This window comes from Xenopus laevis, chromosome 2S (genome assembly GCF_017654675.1).
Source record: "Xenopus laevis strain J_2021 chromosome 2S, Xenopus_laevis_v10.1, whole genome shotgun sequence".
Lineage (NCBI taxonomy): Eukaryota > Metazoa > Chordata > Amphibia > Anura > Pipidae > Xenopus > Xenopus laevis.
The window spans coordinates 128330181-128348897 of NC_054374.1; the positions used below are offsets into that span (position 1 = coordinate 128330181).

Below are 18717 nucleotides of genomic sequence, written 5' to 3' on the forward strand. Positions count from 1 at the left end.
AGCTGTAAACTCAGAATCCAACATATAGTATTGGGCAGGGGGTTGTCCAAAATGTTGTGTGATTCCTACATGTTTCCATAGTAGCCTGGCTGTGGTTTCTGTCACCATGTTCTAACAATCACACACACGCAAACATACGCACGCACACACACAATGAATTACACACATGCAGACAGATCACCTTTTCAAATGTTCCTCATACTACAATGTTCTGCCAAAGCCCCAATGTCACATTGAGTATCCATCATCTCCCAAATAAAATAGCCAATAAACAATGAACATGAGAAGCTTCTGTGCATCAGGGGAGCCCTGACTTTAAACTCTTTTATTCTGAAAGGTCCAGCATTAGATCACACTGTAATGAGAGTTCCTTAAATCTCCTGTATGCCAGAGGAACTGCCAGCATCGGTAAGCATGCTGGCTATTCCTAACATGGAAGGGGGATAATGAAGATATGTCCTGCAGTGTCCTGTAAGGTAAGAGATAAATGGATCAAGGACGTGGAGCAATGCTCTGCAAGTCTCTGGTGGGGTAGGGAAAATGGACTGCCCATTCAGTCTGGGTAGATGATAAAACCAGAGAAAGTGCTGTATTTGTTAGTGTTGCCACCATGAACTTTGCCCCCATCCAGTTTAACGTAAACCTCATCCCCGACATCTAGATGCAGGATGACACTGTTGCTGGCATAGTCGTAGTTCTGATCTGCATCTTGAGCAATAGCACTGGCACGTACCTAAAAAGGGAAAGAAATGGAATATTAATGATATAAATGAAGCCATTTCTTGTTTAGCATTCACATTTAGTTGTCACTAGGTATGGCAACATTATTTTACATTTGGGACATCTTCTGACATAACAGGTAAAGCCAAGTGTCTTTATAGAGATCAGCAAACACAAACCTCTTTCACTAGACAAATGGTGCAGTGAAGGTTTTGTTACAGATTAATGATGGATTATTATTAGAGCCAGTTAAGTTAAAGCTCCAATGGCACCAAGACATGCCAAGGTAATGGAATTGATGGTAACTAAGGGCATCAAAAAGAAATGGATAAATGAGAATAGTTGTAATTGATGGACAAAATGGCCCACTCCAGATGGGAGATGAGTCAAAAAATAAATGGAAATTAATGGAAAAATAATGGAAGTTACAGCCCATTCTGTTTACCAGAATACCTACCAGCTTTTTACATATGTTTGTTGTACATGTTCTACAAAAAAGTTAACTTCTTGTGTAATTCCAAGAAGGGGCCATCTAGCTTGAAAAAGAGCCGTGCGAGGCTCGAAACGTTGCTATGCTGCCCTGCTGTTGGTAAATAAAGGCAATTTTTTACTTTATCCTGAGTGCTGCCCATTTGGTCTCTGATTCCTGTGTTCCAGTGGGGAAGGTACACCCAAGCAATTGAAAAAATTAACCAGGTGTGTGCCCCTCAAATCCTCTTTGAACTGTTGTAAGTAGGGTTGTCAACTTTTCTGGAAAAAAATACCGGCCTTCCTATATATTTATTAATAACATTGGGATCAGCCATCATTTTTACCGGCCAGGCCGGTAAAATACCAATCAGGTAGCAACCCTAGTTGTAAGTAGGATATCCCTGATGTATATTCTGAAAACATCCAACAATCATTAGGAAATACACATTTTATACATTTTACAACATTATATTTTACTGTATGTGGGGCCTTTCTCTTGTGGAGGTCCTATGTAGCTGCTTGCTCTTAAAACCTTGGCAATAAAAGACAATTCACCCTGTGAAAAAGTATAATCAAATTCCCACTAGCCATATAAATAAGGGCAACAGCACTGCTAATTAAATGGCCGTAGGGATAAGATTGGCCCCAGTTCTGGTCAGGATCTGGCTTTGTACATGCCGATGTCTAAGCAAATGTTACAGACTGATGAGCAGCAATAGGTCAGTCATTACAGTGGAGACAGTGTAGATCTGAGGCTTAGGCTGAAAAGAACACACTGCCTTATTCCCCTGATGCAGATAACATGCTAAATGTTATTTCCTTGAAAGGTCAGCTAAAATAAATAGCACAACTCCTACCCAATTTATATGTTTCTGTGTTTATTTATATTCTACTTTATAACATGTTTGGAGTTCCTACACAATAGAATGGATGAACTACAGGTACAGTGGGAGTGTTACTTGACTCAGTATGTATTGTAGATAAAGCATATAAAAAGGAAACATTATTTGATAAAACTTCCCAATAACAGCATATGGGGGGGGGGGGGCTGGGTGCCAAGAGAGCTCATGTCTGATGCCTTGGTTCCCACACTATTTCCTTCAGCTCTACAACTATATCACTGATAAATGTTCCTATTTATTAGAGAATGTGCAATAATCGCTCGCCACTCTTTTGTCATGCCATTAATCCTGTACTCTTACAGGTCCCTGTCAACTTTATCAGTCATGGAATAGGTATTATTGAGTGGCTAAATAGGACTTATAAAATGCAACAAGGAGGTGAGGTGTGCGCCACTCAGTTCTACCTGCCTTCCTGCTGACCCAAACACATTGCACTTCAGTGGTGTAACAACGCAACACCACGCCACCCCCCACGCACAGTAACTCCTTCCTGAAAGCTGGATTGCACATATTTTTAGGATTTAAATGTGTTGCATTAAAGTTATTATGTCATACATTTCATTAAAGTCTCATGTCTCTAGATTTCCTGCTTCTCTCTCTATTTAAATCCTCCTGTCATCAGCAAACCACAGGGAACATTCCAAAAACATTAATTTCCAGAGGCAGGTGCGCTAGTGTGTCCTAGCTCTAATCGCCTGGTAATGGCCAAATAATAAGACACAATATATAAACTGCTGTATTTTATTTACTATGCCTTAAAGTTCGGCTGTACATATTTCAGATATTTATGCTCCTAGTTATTATTCAGTGACACGACCTCCCTTGAAAAAGAGTATATGAGGCACATTAATTCATGGCCTAAATCTTTCCATTTCTTTCAGTAGGAGGCTCCCATTTGTGACTATTTGTAGAGTTTATTTATAAAGCTCAAAGACATGTGGCTGTGAATCTGTAATGGGCAATAATAAAATATACTAGGGCTTGTCCCGTCCCCGTGTGATTCGCTTTTAGCCGCAGGGAGGCAGAGACGTATACAGTGAACGATTGGGCACAATCATTATGATTCTTGCTTTTTCTAAGCATGGGAGATATAGTACCGATGGTGGCTGCTGAAAATCCACAGCCTTATATATATCTCAAACTATATATATAAAAATTATAGATGTGGCTGCAGATACATGGTAGAGATGCTGCCGAAATGAAAAGGAAAAGATATACCTAGATTTACAGTTATAATGAGGTCTAAGTTAAGTTTGGCCTAGTAGTAGTAGAAAAATATCTTTTTTGTTCTCTGTTGAGAATATAAACACTTTTACACATATATACAATGTATTCAGTGCTAATAAAAGAAAGAATAGAGTACCAGAAAAAAATGTGTTTTACTACAAAAGGGTATCCCTTGATAGTGGCCTGATATAGTAGTAACTCCAAAACTTCTTTTAAAAGTATCTTTATTGGAGGGTATTCAACTGTTTCTACTGTTTCTGGCCCCCCAAAAAAAACCTAGGTGGTTGGCTGAAATCATGTTATAACTACAGGGCTTAACACAGGGAGCTAAGCACAGCCTTAAATATTTTTGGTCTGAAAACAGGGGTAAAGATAGTTCTCCCTCTCTGAACAATTATCTCCTCTATTTTTCCATGCATAATGCTCTTCCAATCAGAAGCCTTCTTTATCAGATTCCCCCTATTGACAACAATCTCCTTTCACCCCCCACACACACACTTTGGAGTCATAGATGACCAGGCCCAGATTTGTGGAAAGGCCACCAAGGCAGCCTAGGGCAGCAGGATTTTAGGGGGCGGCATGAAGCCCGACCACATCCACATTGGTTTGGAAGCTCTGGGGCTGATCATGAGATACAATAGTTTTTTTTAAATCTCCCATGCGCCAATCCCCAGTGCTCCCAACCTGATGATGAAAATTTGTGCATGTGCACAAATGAAGGGGATGGGACAGGGTTGATGAACGGCAGTGGGCCTAGGGGCACCCGCTATGTAAATCTGGCTCTGTAGATGACTGCAACATTTTGTAAACAAATTGTTATATAGATTGAGGTTCTCTTTTGAACCAGAAAATGCACATCAGAGAACAGAATTCTTGGAGGAAATTTACACGGAATCCATCTTTAAAAGCACCTCCACATTCTATAGGTTAAAAGAGCCAGAAACTTCCCATATATACTAATATGAACAGCAATCCTGCAGAAACAGCATTGAAAACACAAAATGGCATCTGGCAAACTTTTCAGGGATTTTTAAGAAAATTTATCCCATAATGTATTCATCCAGTATATTCAGTTCTTGTTGCTTTGATCTTTTCTATCATATTGGCCAACAGTGAGTACTGGGAGCTATTCCCCAAATGTCTCACCTGTACAATGAATATCTGATTAAATTTGTGTAAAGAATCCAATAAGAAATGAGCAATGAGAGCAACCATTGTGCACATTGGCCACCCAGATAGTTGTAGACCCCAGAGTTGCTTCCTTTGCATGAAACCGTGTTCAGTTTCAAGTAGCTACTTGAAAAAATAGCCAACATAAATGCAGTTTTGGAGCTATCTTGATTTCTGAATTTACAATATTGACATGTATATGTCATGTAATGGCTGAGAAGCGAATTAGAATCAATGGCCAAATGGGATATCATGCAAATAATTGTTAGAGATGGAAAAATATTCTTGACAACAAGAGAATTGACTTGCAGGCAGGTAGCAGCCTCTGCAACAATCTTGTGTGGCCTCAGCAGTTATAATCAAGCTCTTATCTATTATGGTTATATAGTTACATAGTTAAATTGGGTTGAAAAAGCCCTCCAAATGAAAACCCAGTATCCATACACACACCCTTCCATACCTTCACATAAATTCTATATACCGATATCTATACTAACTATAGAGTTTAGTATCACAATAGCCTTTGATATTTTGTCTGTCCAAGAAATCATCCAAGCCATTCTTAAAGGCATTAACTGAATCAGCCATCACAACATCAGCCGGCAGTGCATTCCACAACCTCACTGTCCTGACTGTGAAGAACCCCCTACGTTGCTTCAAATGAAAGTTCTTTTCTTCTAGTCTGCAGGGGTGGCCTCTGGTTCGGTGATCCTCTTTATGGGTAAAAAGGTCTCCTGCTATTTGTCTATAATGTCCTCTAATGTACTAGTAAAGTGTAATCATGTCCCCTCGCAAGTGCCTTTTTTCTAGAGAAAACAACCCCAACCTTGACAGTCTACCTTCATAATTTAAGTCTTCCCTCCCTCTAACCAATTTAGTTGCACGTCTCTGCACTCTCTCCAGCTCATTTATATCCCTCTTAAGGACTGGTGTCCAAAACTGCACTGCATACTCCAGATGAGGCCTCACCAGGGACCTATAAAGAGGCATAATTATGTTTTCATCCCTTGAGTTAATGCCCTTTTTTATGCAAGAACTTTATTTGCTTTAGGAGCCACAGAATGACACTGCCCAGAATTAGACAACTTGTTATCTACAAAAAACCCTAGATCCTTCTCATTTAAGGAAACATTTATCAACATTGAACCTCATTTTCCAGTTTGCTGCCAGTTTCCCAACTGAGTCAAATCACTCGGCAAAGTGGCAGCATCCTGCATGGAACCTATAGTTCTGCACAATTTAGTATCATCTGCAAAAATAGAAACAGTACTTTCAATGCCCACCTCCAGATCATTAATAAACAAGTTGAAAAGCAAGGGACCTAGTACAGAGCCCTACGGTACTCCACTAACAACACTGGTCCAATTAGAAAATGTTCCATTCACTCTTTGTAGTCTATCTTTTAGCCAGTTCTCTATCCAGGTACAATACTATGTTCCAGACCAACATTCCTTAATTTAACCAGTAACCTTTTGTGTGGCACTGTATCAAATGCTTTAGCAAAGTCTAAGTAAATCACATCCACTGCCATCCCAGAATTGAGGTCCCTGCTTACCTTCTCATAAAAAGAAATTAAGATATTATTGATATAGTATTCTTAATGTTATTGCTTATTTTTGTATTGTATTTTTTTTGTTCATTTATTCTCATAATTACTACTCTGTTGGATAACTACTGGAAATTTACTGGGTTTTTTTTCTAAATCTTTATCTCATATTGGAGTTCATTTTGAACTAGAACACTTGTGTGTTACTTGTTATATGATTTTGAATCTGCAGGAAAGCAACAGTCATGTTATTATCCTCTTGTTGTTTATTGTTAAATATCTAATAAAACGTTTGAAACTCAAAAGAAATTAAGTTAGTCTGGCAAGATCTATTACGCATAAAACCATGCTGGCACACACTCATAGTATTATGATTTACTGTAAAGTCCAGTATCATATCCTTTATTAACCCTTCGAAAAGCTTTCCTACCACTGATGTCAGACTAACTGGCCTATAGTTTTGAGGCTGAGAACGGTATCCTTTTTTGAATAGAGGCACCACATTAGCAATTCCCAGTCTCTCTGCACTATGCCAGATCTCAATGAATCCTGAAAAATTATGTAAAGAGGTTTGGCAATCACAGAGCTAAACTCGCTAAGTACCTGTGATGCTGTGTTCACTATAATAAAATTCTGGGTAAAATTAACATAGATAAATCATTTTCCACCTGGTCTTAGTTTTATAATGTGTTGTCATACTGTACAATCTACGTATATACAGTACCATTACTCTCTATTACTCTGCTATATAAAATGAATAAGGAGAGTTTAATTTGATATTTCACATCCTAATCTGAAGTTGCTGTATCTCCTAGTATGGAGAATGTCTGTACAATAAGGAAGTTCAGACATAAACTCTTAAATATGAGATCCCACAAACACTATATTTCTGACATCAGCAGATGTGCATACTCTTGTCAGTTTGATGTTGATTTGCCAGCAAAACTCTGTAATTCTCTATTACAATATATAAGAGCCACGGTGCAGTTTAATATGCAAAGAATCATATTTAGTAGTCTCCCTCTCTATGTTCCTAGGGCTGAGCCCAGATTTGAACCCCTGACCTATTCCATGAGAGGTCCCATGCAGGTGACCCCTCTCCCATCCCTCGACAGTAACGAATGGTTGCCCTGGAAACCAGCCGACTGGGACTTTTGTGCCCTGCCAGATGGTCAGATGAGGGCCCGTACCGGCTGCATTGTGTATGTATGACAGCAACACCTTTACAGTCCAGCTCACATCAGCACTGTTTTTATTTTCCTGATACCTCATCTTGCTTTTGTATTTACCTTGAAAAATCTTCATCATGGAAATTCCTTTGAGCATGAGGCATAAGTGCCCTTAACTCTATGGAAAGTCAGAGATTTCTTGTGAAATAGAAAATATTATTTCCTCCTTACCTCCCTTTTCCTACATCAGCATTTACCTTCCTACAGCATCAATACCTTTTCTATAGCAGTGTTACCTCCCTTTTACTATAGCAGTGTTATCTCCCCTTTACTATTACAGTATTACCTCCCCTTTACTATCGCAGTGTAACCTCCCTCTTACTATAGCTGTGTTATATACCATTTACTATAGCAGTGTTATCTACCCTTTACTATAGGTGTTAACTCCCTTTTACTATAGCAGTGTAACTTCCCTTTTCTATAGCAGTTTTGCCTCTTCTTTATCAGGGTAAGGGCACACCTGGAGATTTGGGGAGATTAGACGCCCCAAAGAAGAGGCGATTAGTCACTGGGTGACTATATCTCCCCGAATCTCCAGGTGTGCCCTTACCCTAACAGTGTTACCTCCCCTTTACTATAGCAGTGTTATCTCCCTTTTACTATAACAGTGTTATCTCCCCTTTACTATAGCAGTGTTATCTCCCCTTTAATATAGCATGTAATCTCCCCTTTACTATAGCAGTGTTATCTCCCCTTTAATATAGCATGTTATCTCCCCTTTACTATAGCAGTGTTATCTCCCCTTTAATATAGCATGTTATCTCCCCTTTACTATAGCATGTAATCTCCCCTTTACTATAGCAGTGTTTCCTCCCCTTTACTATAGCAGCGTTACCTCCCTTTTACTATAACAGTGTTATATCCCCTTTACTATAGCAGTGTTATCTCCTCTTTACTATAGCAGTGTTATCTCCCCTTTAATATAGCATGTAATCTCCCCTTTACTATAGCAGTGTTATCTCCCCTTTAATATAGCATGTTATCTCCCCTTTACTATAGCAGTGTTATCTCCCCTTTAATATAGCATGTTATCTCCCCTTTACTATAGCAGTGTTATCTCCCCTTTAATATAGCATGTTATCTCCCCTTTACTATAGCAGTGTTATCTCCCCTTTACTATAGCATGTTATCTCCCCTTTACTATAGCAGTGTTATCTCCCCTTTATTATAGCATGTTATCTCCCCTTTACTATAGCAGTGTTATCACCCCTTTAATATAGCATGTTATCACCCCTTTAATATAGCATGTTATCTTTACTATAGCAGTTTTTATATCCCCTTTACTATAGCAGAGTTGCCTCTTCTTTACAATTACAATGTTACCTCTTCTTTACTATAACAGTGTTATCTCTTCTTTACTATAGCTGTGTAACCTTCCTTTTACTACAGCAGTTTAAGAATGCAATTAGAACTAAATATTTCACTTAGACCGGGGACATCATTTTCCATAATGACTTGGGTCAGTACAAGATCATAATATGTTGTACAACCCCCACCAATTATACTCTATTCTCAATTATTCTCTATTTTACACATGCACCTTCCAGATATCTATCAGCGGGGAATGTGTGGCCTTTGCAATCATATGTACATTGTCACAGAAAGGTACTTAAATATATCTATCCAAAATATCTTCTTTTGCTGAACATGAGCAGGTATATGTTATTGTATGAATAACTACCTTCACTATAGCAAAACTACACCAAAGGGACAAGGGGTGGTCAAACAGCTGGATGATTTCTATTAGACACAAGTTTAAGAAAACAAATACAAAGGCTAGAAGGGGAGAGTATTGTTTATGTCACAACTGTTTTTTTATTTGCTACAAAATGTAAAACGTTGGCTCCACTAATTTAATGACATACGCCACATACTGTATGTGACTTGTTGTATGTTAGTTTCATTTGCAGCATAAAACGAATGTGCAATCGGTGCAAAAGTTGCAGGGAAAGCCTTTCTGACATATACCCAAAATGAAAAGCTGTTGTGAAAGATGAATAAAAGATATGGAATAATGACGCATAATACCACACAGACACACTGAAGTACGATGCCCACAAGTGGTGATATGATGTGACTATTGTGAATGTCCGTAGCAGGGAATAATAGAGAAAACTAGAGAGGTACATTTCCTGAAGAAAATGTGAGTGGTGCTTGCCGTGGCAAAACTCAGGCCCAAATCTGATTGGCTGTTGTTGCCCCGCCCCTTTTTTTCCTAATTGTGAACCACAGTCACTCAGTGACTAACATACCAAAGTTTGGGAATGCTGTCATTTAATGTGTAAAAATGGCAGCATTTCTATTTTTTTCTATTGAAAATCAATGAATGAAATTTGATTGGTTGTTGGTGGCTCCGCCCACTTTTTCTAAACTTGAAGTGGAAACCCCCAGCGACCACATTTGTGATATTCAAGGTCCCTGACATCAATACTGAGAGAATGGCAGCCTTCTTAATTTTTCCCATTAAAACCAATCAAAGAAATCTGATTGGTTTTGGCTCCACCCACTTTTCTTAATTTTAATCCCAGTCCCCCAGTGACCAACTGTGCCAACTTTGAGGAGGCTGCCATTAACCGTCTAAGAGCGGCAGCAGTTTAAAATTTTCCTATTTAATTGAATGGCTGAAATTTGATTGGCTGTTATAGACTCCGCCCACTTTTTGTAAATTTTGGCTGCAGTCACCCAGTGACCCACAGTGCCAAGTTTGGGAGCTCTGGCTTTATTACTGTGAGAATTACAGCTGTTTACATTTTCTCATTGAAGTCAATAGGGAAAATCTGATTGGTTGTTTGCGGCTCCGCTCACTTTTTTGGGTCCCCAAAATAGGACAGAAAAGTCACAACACCCCGTTCCCGAATAAGCTGAACGGTTTGACACCTCATTCATGGGTCTGCGACAAACTAATTATTCGATAAATTCCCCATTATAAGTCAATGGGGCAAATTTGGGGACCTCTCCTGCCCCGGGGGTAAAACTTATACCCTCGTGTGGGGTATCATCTGACACAGGTCGCAAACCTCTTCAAATGTGGTAAATTTAACGTTTCTACAAGATTCCCTCTCTGCGCTAGAATCCGTCAAAAGTTGGCCTCAATGTTAATCTATGGGACTTTTCGGGGTGGTTAATTGCCCCCGCAAGGGGCAATTAACCACCCACCCCTTAGAAAAGTCATACCACCCCATTCCCGATTAAGCCGCACGATTTGACACCTCATTCATGGGTCTAGGACAAACGGTGCGGGACTAGTTACGCGCCAAACTTTCATACGGAAGAAGAATAAAAATAAGTTTGCAAGATAACAGTAGTGATGCTTTGCTTCGCAAGCACCACTAACAAGGGGCAATTAACCACCCACCCCTTAGAAAAGTCATACCACCCCATTCCCGATTAAGCCGCACGATTTGACACCTCATTCATGGGTCTAGGACAAACGGTGCGGGACTAGTTACGCGCCAAACTTTCATACGGAAGAAGAATAAAAATAAGTTTGCAAGATAACAGTAGTGATGCTTTGCTTCGCAAGCACCACTAATAAAAATAAGTTTGCAAGATAACAGTAGTGATGCTTTGCTTCGCAAGCACCACTAATAAGTTTGCAAGATAACAGTAGTGATGCTTTGCTTCGCAAGCACCACTAATGATATTCCATAAAAATCCTTGTACTCATAAAGTGTTCTACCTGCTTGTTTATATCTCTGCCTTGGAGCATAGTAGCTCCTCACCTTGTAACATCCTTCTGCCAGGACACGTGAGGCCGAAAGGCAGATGCCAACACCTTGCCCATCTGTATCTCACCTTATAATAACAAGGTGCTAAGTTCTTATGAAGGGCGCCTGGAAGAATATTCTAGCGGCTCCAATGCACACAGCAATGAGATAAAAGGCAGATGTTCCAGCCCAGGCAGCGTGCGGAAGGTTTAGAATGTAATGAGAGCAGACATTTTAGTTAAACTTACAAAAGAAGGGTTTATTTATCCTTATTTATCCTTGTGCACTGAAATTCTCTGCCAGCTGTGTGTAATAGAGTCATTGCACCCAATTGCAGCATATTTTTTGCACGCATTCAGTGAACTTCTTCTATGGCTATTACTGGACTTCTAATCTTTCACAACTCAGTTACATTGTCTGCCTGGATTACAGCACCCACTAAAAGTTTATGGTTGGCCAGGGTCCCACCAGAAAACCTTAAGCTCCTCATAGACGCGAAGATTCTTCTTGCCGAACGACCGATTTTAGGGAAGTCCGACCAATCCTTCGAAATTATGGTGCGGTTAGTGGGATTCGAACGATCGTACATCTTACGATTTTTCGGCCGACATCTGTCAGGAAATTGATCGGCAAGGTCAAAAAATCTTTGTCGGTCCCAGTGCAATCTATCTATGTTTGCAGGGTCAAGCAGGCAGATACCCTTTGTTTTCCTGGCAAATTGGTCTTTTCAGTTGATGATCAATTCGTATGATCGTACGATCGTTCCAAGAAGATCGTGGTCTCACGATGAGGATCTGATCTTTTAAAAATCTCAACATCTATGGCCAGCTTTAGACTACAGATCCACTCAATCCAATCAATTTTTCTTTCCCTGTTCACTGACTTTTTTAATTCTCTTGCTTCTCTTTCTATACTATCATCTATCCTTCTTCCTTCCATTTCTCCTCTTTGTTCTCATATAGAAATGTGGATTGGCCACGGTATAGGCATATAACGCAATACAGGGAGTCCTTAAGTTACATACACCCTACTTACATACAACTCACACTTACATACAGAGGCTATTACAGTAACATACTGTGGTTTGCTTAACTTTGATTAGCATTTAGCTTTAATAAACCACCTCCCCCAATCCCCTCTGGCATGTGTTGTCTACTGCAGAGCACAGAAAGGTAAAAATAAATACTATGTTAAGACAAACATTTCCTTGTTGCATTTAATAACTATAAGTAATTTAACAAGTATAAATAATATAAAAGTATAACTTACATACAAATTCAACTTAAGAACAAACCTACAGACCCTATATCATACATAACTCAGGGACTGCCTGTATTTGGAATATCCCAAATATTTAAGAACAAATTGGTAAATAACTAAGAAAATAAAATAATACAGACCAATAGCTCTATTGACTACATCATACTAAAAGTTAATTTCCCTCCTTCCCTGTCACACAAAACCTTAACCATGGTAACACTGCATTGCCTTTAATATGCCTCTTCAATTGACTTTAATGTGACCTGGAAACTTAGGGGCAAATTCACTAAAGGACGAAGTGGCTAACACTAGCGACAGATCACCAGCATTGCCACCCGCAGTGACATTGCCAATTCACTAGCAGGCGCAGGCGCCAATTCGCTAGTGAAGGAGATCGTTGCTAGCGTTAGTTCGGACTCTGTCGCCAGGCGAATTTTCGCTCTGGCAAAAGGTCATTACTCCTCAAATTCACTTAAGTGTGGATTTTACTGAACGTTACCTCTTTTGCCAGAGTTGACTTTGCCACCTCAGACCAGGCGAAGTGCTAAAAAGAAGTTAGATCTTTCTCAAACTTCTGTCACTTACAGTATATCCTGTGTGCTGAAAATGCATTAAAGTTACAAAACCGCTGGCGACTTTTCCTTTTTTGAAGCGGGATTGCCTGCAAAATCCTAACAAACTTTTTTGGGGAACCGTTTTTTTCCAGACATTTCCTAACATAAGGAACATTCATTTTACGGTGGGCTCATGTGTAGGGCATTATATGAGCTCTCTTTTATTACGGTTCCCTGGACATTTGTAATAAAAAGTGGTATCTTCAAGCATTTGCACTAACATTTATTTTAAAGACCTCAATACAACTTTAAGTTACTCACCGTATGCAAATTGACCTACAGTAAGTGCATGGTCGCTAGAGAATTTTCACTAGGCACAAACGAACGCTGGCGCATCTTCACTATAAAATACTCGACACTGCAGAAGTAACGCTAGCAAAAAGTCGCCAGCATTCCGTGCCCAGAGCGCAACTTTGGATATTGGTGAATCAGCGTAGCGGTAGTGAATTTGTGCCTGATGAAATGGTGTGATGTATGCGAAGCAGTTGCTGGCGACAATTCGTCCTTTAGTGAATCTGCCCCATAGATTGTATGCAGGCTGTAAACCCACCTGCTGGCAATACAGAATTTATTAGTTAATTGGCCAGAAATAATTCACAGTCATAATCATTATATATTTATTTGTAAAGGTATGGGACGTTACGTAGAATGCTTGGAACCTGGATTTTCTGGACAATGGATCTTTCCATAATTTAGATTTTTATACCTTAAGTCTACTTGAAAATCATGTAAACATTACATAAACTCAATTATATCTTAGTTTTGAATAAGTACAGGGTACTGACATATTTTTACAGAGAAAAAGGCAATCATTTGGATCATCAGTAATTTGGATTATTTGAATAAAATGGTGTCTACGTAATTCGGAGCTTTCTGAATACTAGGTTTCTGGATAACAGATCCCATACCTGTAAGAGGTAGTTATATGTATTAGTATTTAGTTGTTACTTGACCCATTTAGCTGTAGTGTACAATCAATCTCTATTTGATAATGTGACAGTTGGCTTTCAGTTGCTGGGCATCTCTTGTTTAAGTCATTTCCTTCCTCATATTTTAATCATGATCCTACCAGCATAGTCTGTACCCCGAGCCTACCTGCATAGCCTTTACCCCGAGCCTACCCGCATAGCCTTTACTCTGAGCCTACCCCCATAGCCTTTAGCCCAAGCCAAACGGCATAGCCTTTTCCCCTGACCCTACCCTACAGAGTATTGATTGGGGCATTAAGTTTTCAGCTAAAAACACAGAACAGAAATGGTTGTCATTTTAAAATTATATTAAATCATTACTGTTCTCAATTTATTCCCTTAAGGAGTAAATGTAGAAGCTCTAAGAATCTTCCTATGTGGCTTAATACAGAAGTAAAGAAGTTAATAGGAAAGAAGAGAAAGGCATTTAAAAACTACAAATCTGTTGGGACTGAAGCTGCATTTAATGAATATAAACACTGTAATAAATGTTGTAAATCAGCAATCCGGAAGGCAAAGAAAGGAAATGAAGAGTTAATTGCGGTGGAGGTGAAAACTAACCCATAAAGTTTTTTAAATATATTAATAGTAAAAAGATGCATGTTGAGAGTGTTGCTCCATTAAATAATGGTACCAGTATGGTTGTAACAGATACAGAAAAGGCAAATGTGTTAAATCAGTTCTTTTCTTCAGTGTATACAATAGAGGAGTCTGAGTTCCCAGGCTCACTTCATAGCTGCACTAATGGCTCAGCTCAATCTAGTCAGTGGCTGACTCAGGATATGATTCATAAAGTTTAATACAAATTAATGTAAACAAGGCTCCAGGGCCTGATGGCATACACCCAGGGTTCTAAGAGAGCTTAGTTCAGTTTTAGACCAGCCCCTATTTCTGATTTTCTCAGATTCACTTTCATCTAGTATGGTGCCTATGGATTGGAGAAAAGCTGATGTTATTCCAATATATTAAAAAAGCGATTACGATCTCAGCCTGACAATTATAGGCCAGTTTTGGTCTCCATCACTCAAATAGGACATTATTCTATTAAAGAGGGTACAAAGAAGGGTAACTAAGCTGGTAAAAGGTATTGAAAATCTTAGCTATGAGGAATGACTGGCCAAATTGGAGATGTTCACGCTGAAGAAGAGGCGTTATATGATAACTATGTATACATATATAAGGGGATCATATAATAATCGCTCTAATGCTTTATTTACCAGTAGGTCTTTCCAGCTGACACAAGGTCACCCATTCTGATTAGAAGAAAAGAGGTTCCACCTAAATATTTGGAAGGGGTTTTTTACAGTGAGAGCTGTGAAGATGTGGAATTGTCTCCCTGAATCAGTTGTACAGGCTGATACATTAGATAGCTTTAAGAAGGGGTTGGATGGCTTTTTACAGGGTTATGGGAGATAGTTCATAGTACAAGTTGATCCAGGGACTAGTCCGATTGCCATTTTGGAGTCAGGAAGGAATTTTTCCCCCCTCTGAGGCAAATTGGAGAGGCTTCAGATGGGGTTTTTTGCCTTCCTCTGGATCAACTAGGAGTTAGGCAGATTAAAAAAAATATAACAAAAAAAAACTAAAAGGTTGAACTTGATGGACATGTGTCTTTTTTCAACCTTACTTACTATGGTACTATGTTACTATGTTACCCGCATAGCCTTTCCCCGAGTCTACCTGCATAGCATTTACAATGAGCGTACCTGCATAGCCTTCATCCTGAAACTACCCACATAGCCTTTACTGCAAGCTTACTCACATAGCCATTACCCTGAGCCTACCTGCATCACCTTTCCCTGAGCCTACCTGCATAGCCCTTCCTCCACTCCATACATCATCCTGACAGTTCTCAGCCCAAGCACACCTGTCCCTGTCCATGGTACTGAAATGCTCAGCCCATAAATGCAGCTGTAGATCACTTTATACATAGTTATACTGATAGGTAATCATGTGATTAACTAGTAACACACCTTACATACCATCACTACAATCCCAAAACAAATAGCCAACACTGTTTTGTTTTTTTATTGGCAAAACATTTTGCTGAAACTGCTTTCATTATATTATCTTTTATACAAATAGATACAATATCTCCAGTCACAATGTCTGAAGTCTCCAAGCTTCTCTTGTCCTCCCCACTCTCAACTTGCTTTCTTGACCCTATACCTTCTTCTCTGTTTAAAAACTGTGCTGCTGAGCTTACTCCAGCACTTACTGATAACTTCATTTTTCTCTGGCTTCTGGAACCTTCCCCTCTCATTTCAATCAGGCCTATGTTAAGCCTTTTCTTAAAAAAGCAAAGCTTATCCCATCCTGACTGTTTTTGTATATTAAACACAAACATGAACTTACTGCAGCCAAATCCTAATTAAACAAATGATTTATGTTATCAAAGTTGCCCACAGGGGGTCATCAACTTGTAACTATGTTAACCATCTTTGCAAGACCAAGACCATGCACATGCTCAGTGTGGTCTGGGCTGCTGTTGGGAGGTTAAGCTTAGGGATCGTTATAAATTATCAAAACAGCACAAGTCATATAATATCTGCTATAGACGCTGATACAGCAAGACTGATTAATTATCAAAATATGCAGACTGCACTGGATCTGAGGGTAAAAATCTCTATACTGTCACCGACTGCTCTACAGAAAAACAAACAAAGCTGCTCGAGTTTTGAGAAGTTGGGGGAGCTCCTCCTTCCGTTTGAAAGTATGATTGTTTCCCTGCAGAGCAGTTAGGGACCGTCTGAAGTTAAACGAAGGGGGAATATCACTGCATACAGTCAAGTTTATTATAAAAACAGTACACATTTTTTTAATTAAAGTATATTGGAGATAGATTTCTTTTTCATTAAAGAAAGTAAAAATGGGATTTTATTTTTTTGCCTTTACATCACCTCAATGTAGGGGTGCCACAAGGCTCTGTACTTGGCCCATTGTTGTTCTCCCTGTACACTCATTGGGAGATCTCATCTGTTCATTTGGCTTTAATTATCATCTGTATGCTCATGATAGCCAAATATATTTATCCACCTCTTCATTAACAGCTGAAACTGAGGCTCAAATCTCTAAATGCCTCCTAGCAATCTCTAACTGGATGAACTAGCATTACCTCCTCAACCTAACAAACACTGAACTAAACATCTTCCCACCTAAGCCTAGCCTACTCCCCCATTTACTATCTTTGTTGAGGACATGCTCATTAACCCCATCAACATGTGGTCTCATCCTATCCTGACTAGATTACTGGAACCTTCTACTAACTGGCCTCCCTAACTCCCATCTCTCCTCTCTCTTAAATACTGCTTCCAGAATTATCCAATTCTCATCTAAAAGGGTACAGACATTTCCCCTGCTGAAGTCCTTATCATGGCTTCCCATAAAACAAAAAATAACTCCTCCACATAACCTTCAAAGCACTTCACTCCTCTGCACCTAACTACATCTCATTCCTTGTCTCTCTATATGCTCCTGGCCAAATCCTTCGCTCTTCACAGAGCAACGACTTCCAGGCCGGGCGCTGGGCTGTGTGCCCTGACCCTTATGGTGACTATAGACAAGTGATTCACATTGAAACAAGGTAAGCTGGTAAAGATGTGGTATTACAGCTGTTACTTATTGGCTCCGTGTAGTGAGCACTTGCGGTGAATAAATGTGCAATGTCCTTATATCACGTCAATACAAACATAGAGGCATACATTACCGCATTGTTCTTCAGAGCTTACACACTCACAATGCCCGTCCTTTTAATGTGCAGTGTCCTTACTTCACATGAATTACTGTTTTAGTTACTGTTAGCTGCACCGCTCTTCAGGATTATCCAATGGCCTCAGAAGCTCAAGAATCCCTGGTCATCGTTTACCATTATACTGCCGAATTCGGTGGCATCTTTATGGTGCATTCTTTCTGGTTAGCTAATGGCTTACTCCTCACTCCATTATTTGGCGTTATTGATGTATTGTAACTGTACTTTTTATTTAAGTGTATAGTACTTTTGTACTTATTTGAATTTATTTTTGCAATGACCTGTTTGTTCTATTGATTTATTTTTCAGCTGTGCAGTGCTTTGCCCTATGCAAATAAAAATATACATACATGCATACAAAATCCATCCAAGTGAAAATATTGCATTTTTTTGCATGTATGTAAATAATATCTTAGACCTATAAAACATTGGTGTAGGGGCATTAAGGGTGCAAAATCACATCCCTTAGTGCTCATTCACATTCGACTTGAGACAGGGCATAGCTGAGCTCTGCCCCTCAAGTCAGATTAAAGATAAAAGATGAAAAATGGGTGTTGTTATATTTGTATAAATAATAGTTAAGACATCACAATTATATCAAAAACTTCATGTCATCCAAATATAACTGAAATGCACAGAAGAGAAGAGCAAAGAGCCCACCCCTCCCAGAGGTAGCATCTGTTTCATTTGCTTCTAATGCCTCCAGAGCCTTGTGCAAAGGTGATCCTTGGTGTGATATATGGGGTCTGATGTTCTTAACAGGTCCCTAGTCTACTTCTGGATCTCTTTATCTCCTTGTTGGTTTAGCTGATGATACTATGAACATTTGTGTTATATTATTATATAGCGCCAGGGTGTCTTTCATCACCCAATAGTGCACAATGTTTCTCTTTTGGTATTTGAAATTATTGACTAAGCACTATTCAAATAAACTGAAAAATAAATGATTGGCCTCTTTTTTTGCTCTCCTATACTTTATTTCAAGAACTTTGTTAACATGATATGATGATAAAATATAATATGGATTGTGATATCACATGGGAATTTTGTCACCAACATGCTCTAGACAGGTATTATTTATGGAATGTAGATGTTGATTAGAGCAAGGTTCCATGTTAATAAACTACTGATATATATATGGCATATCTGTAATTT

General features: G+C 39.2%; 1 protein-coding gene across 1 annotated transcript in view; it reads right to left on the bottom strand.

Moving 5' to 3' along the window:
* Nucleotides 1-289: 289 nt before the first annotated feature.
* The window catches only part of c1ql4.S (complement component 1, q subcomponent-like 4 S homeolog), a 32724-nt gene continuing 14296 nt past the window's right edge, over nucleotides 290-18717 (bottom strand). Inside the window, 1 exon segment of the mRNA NM_001096911.1 lies at nucleotides 290-733. Within this exon segment, the coding sequence (NP_001090380.1) occupies nucleotides 554-733 (180 nt within the window). The 3' untranslated portion in view covers nucleotides 290-553.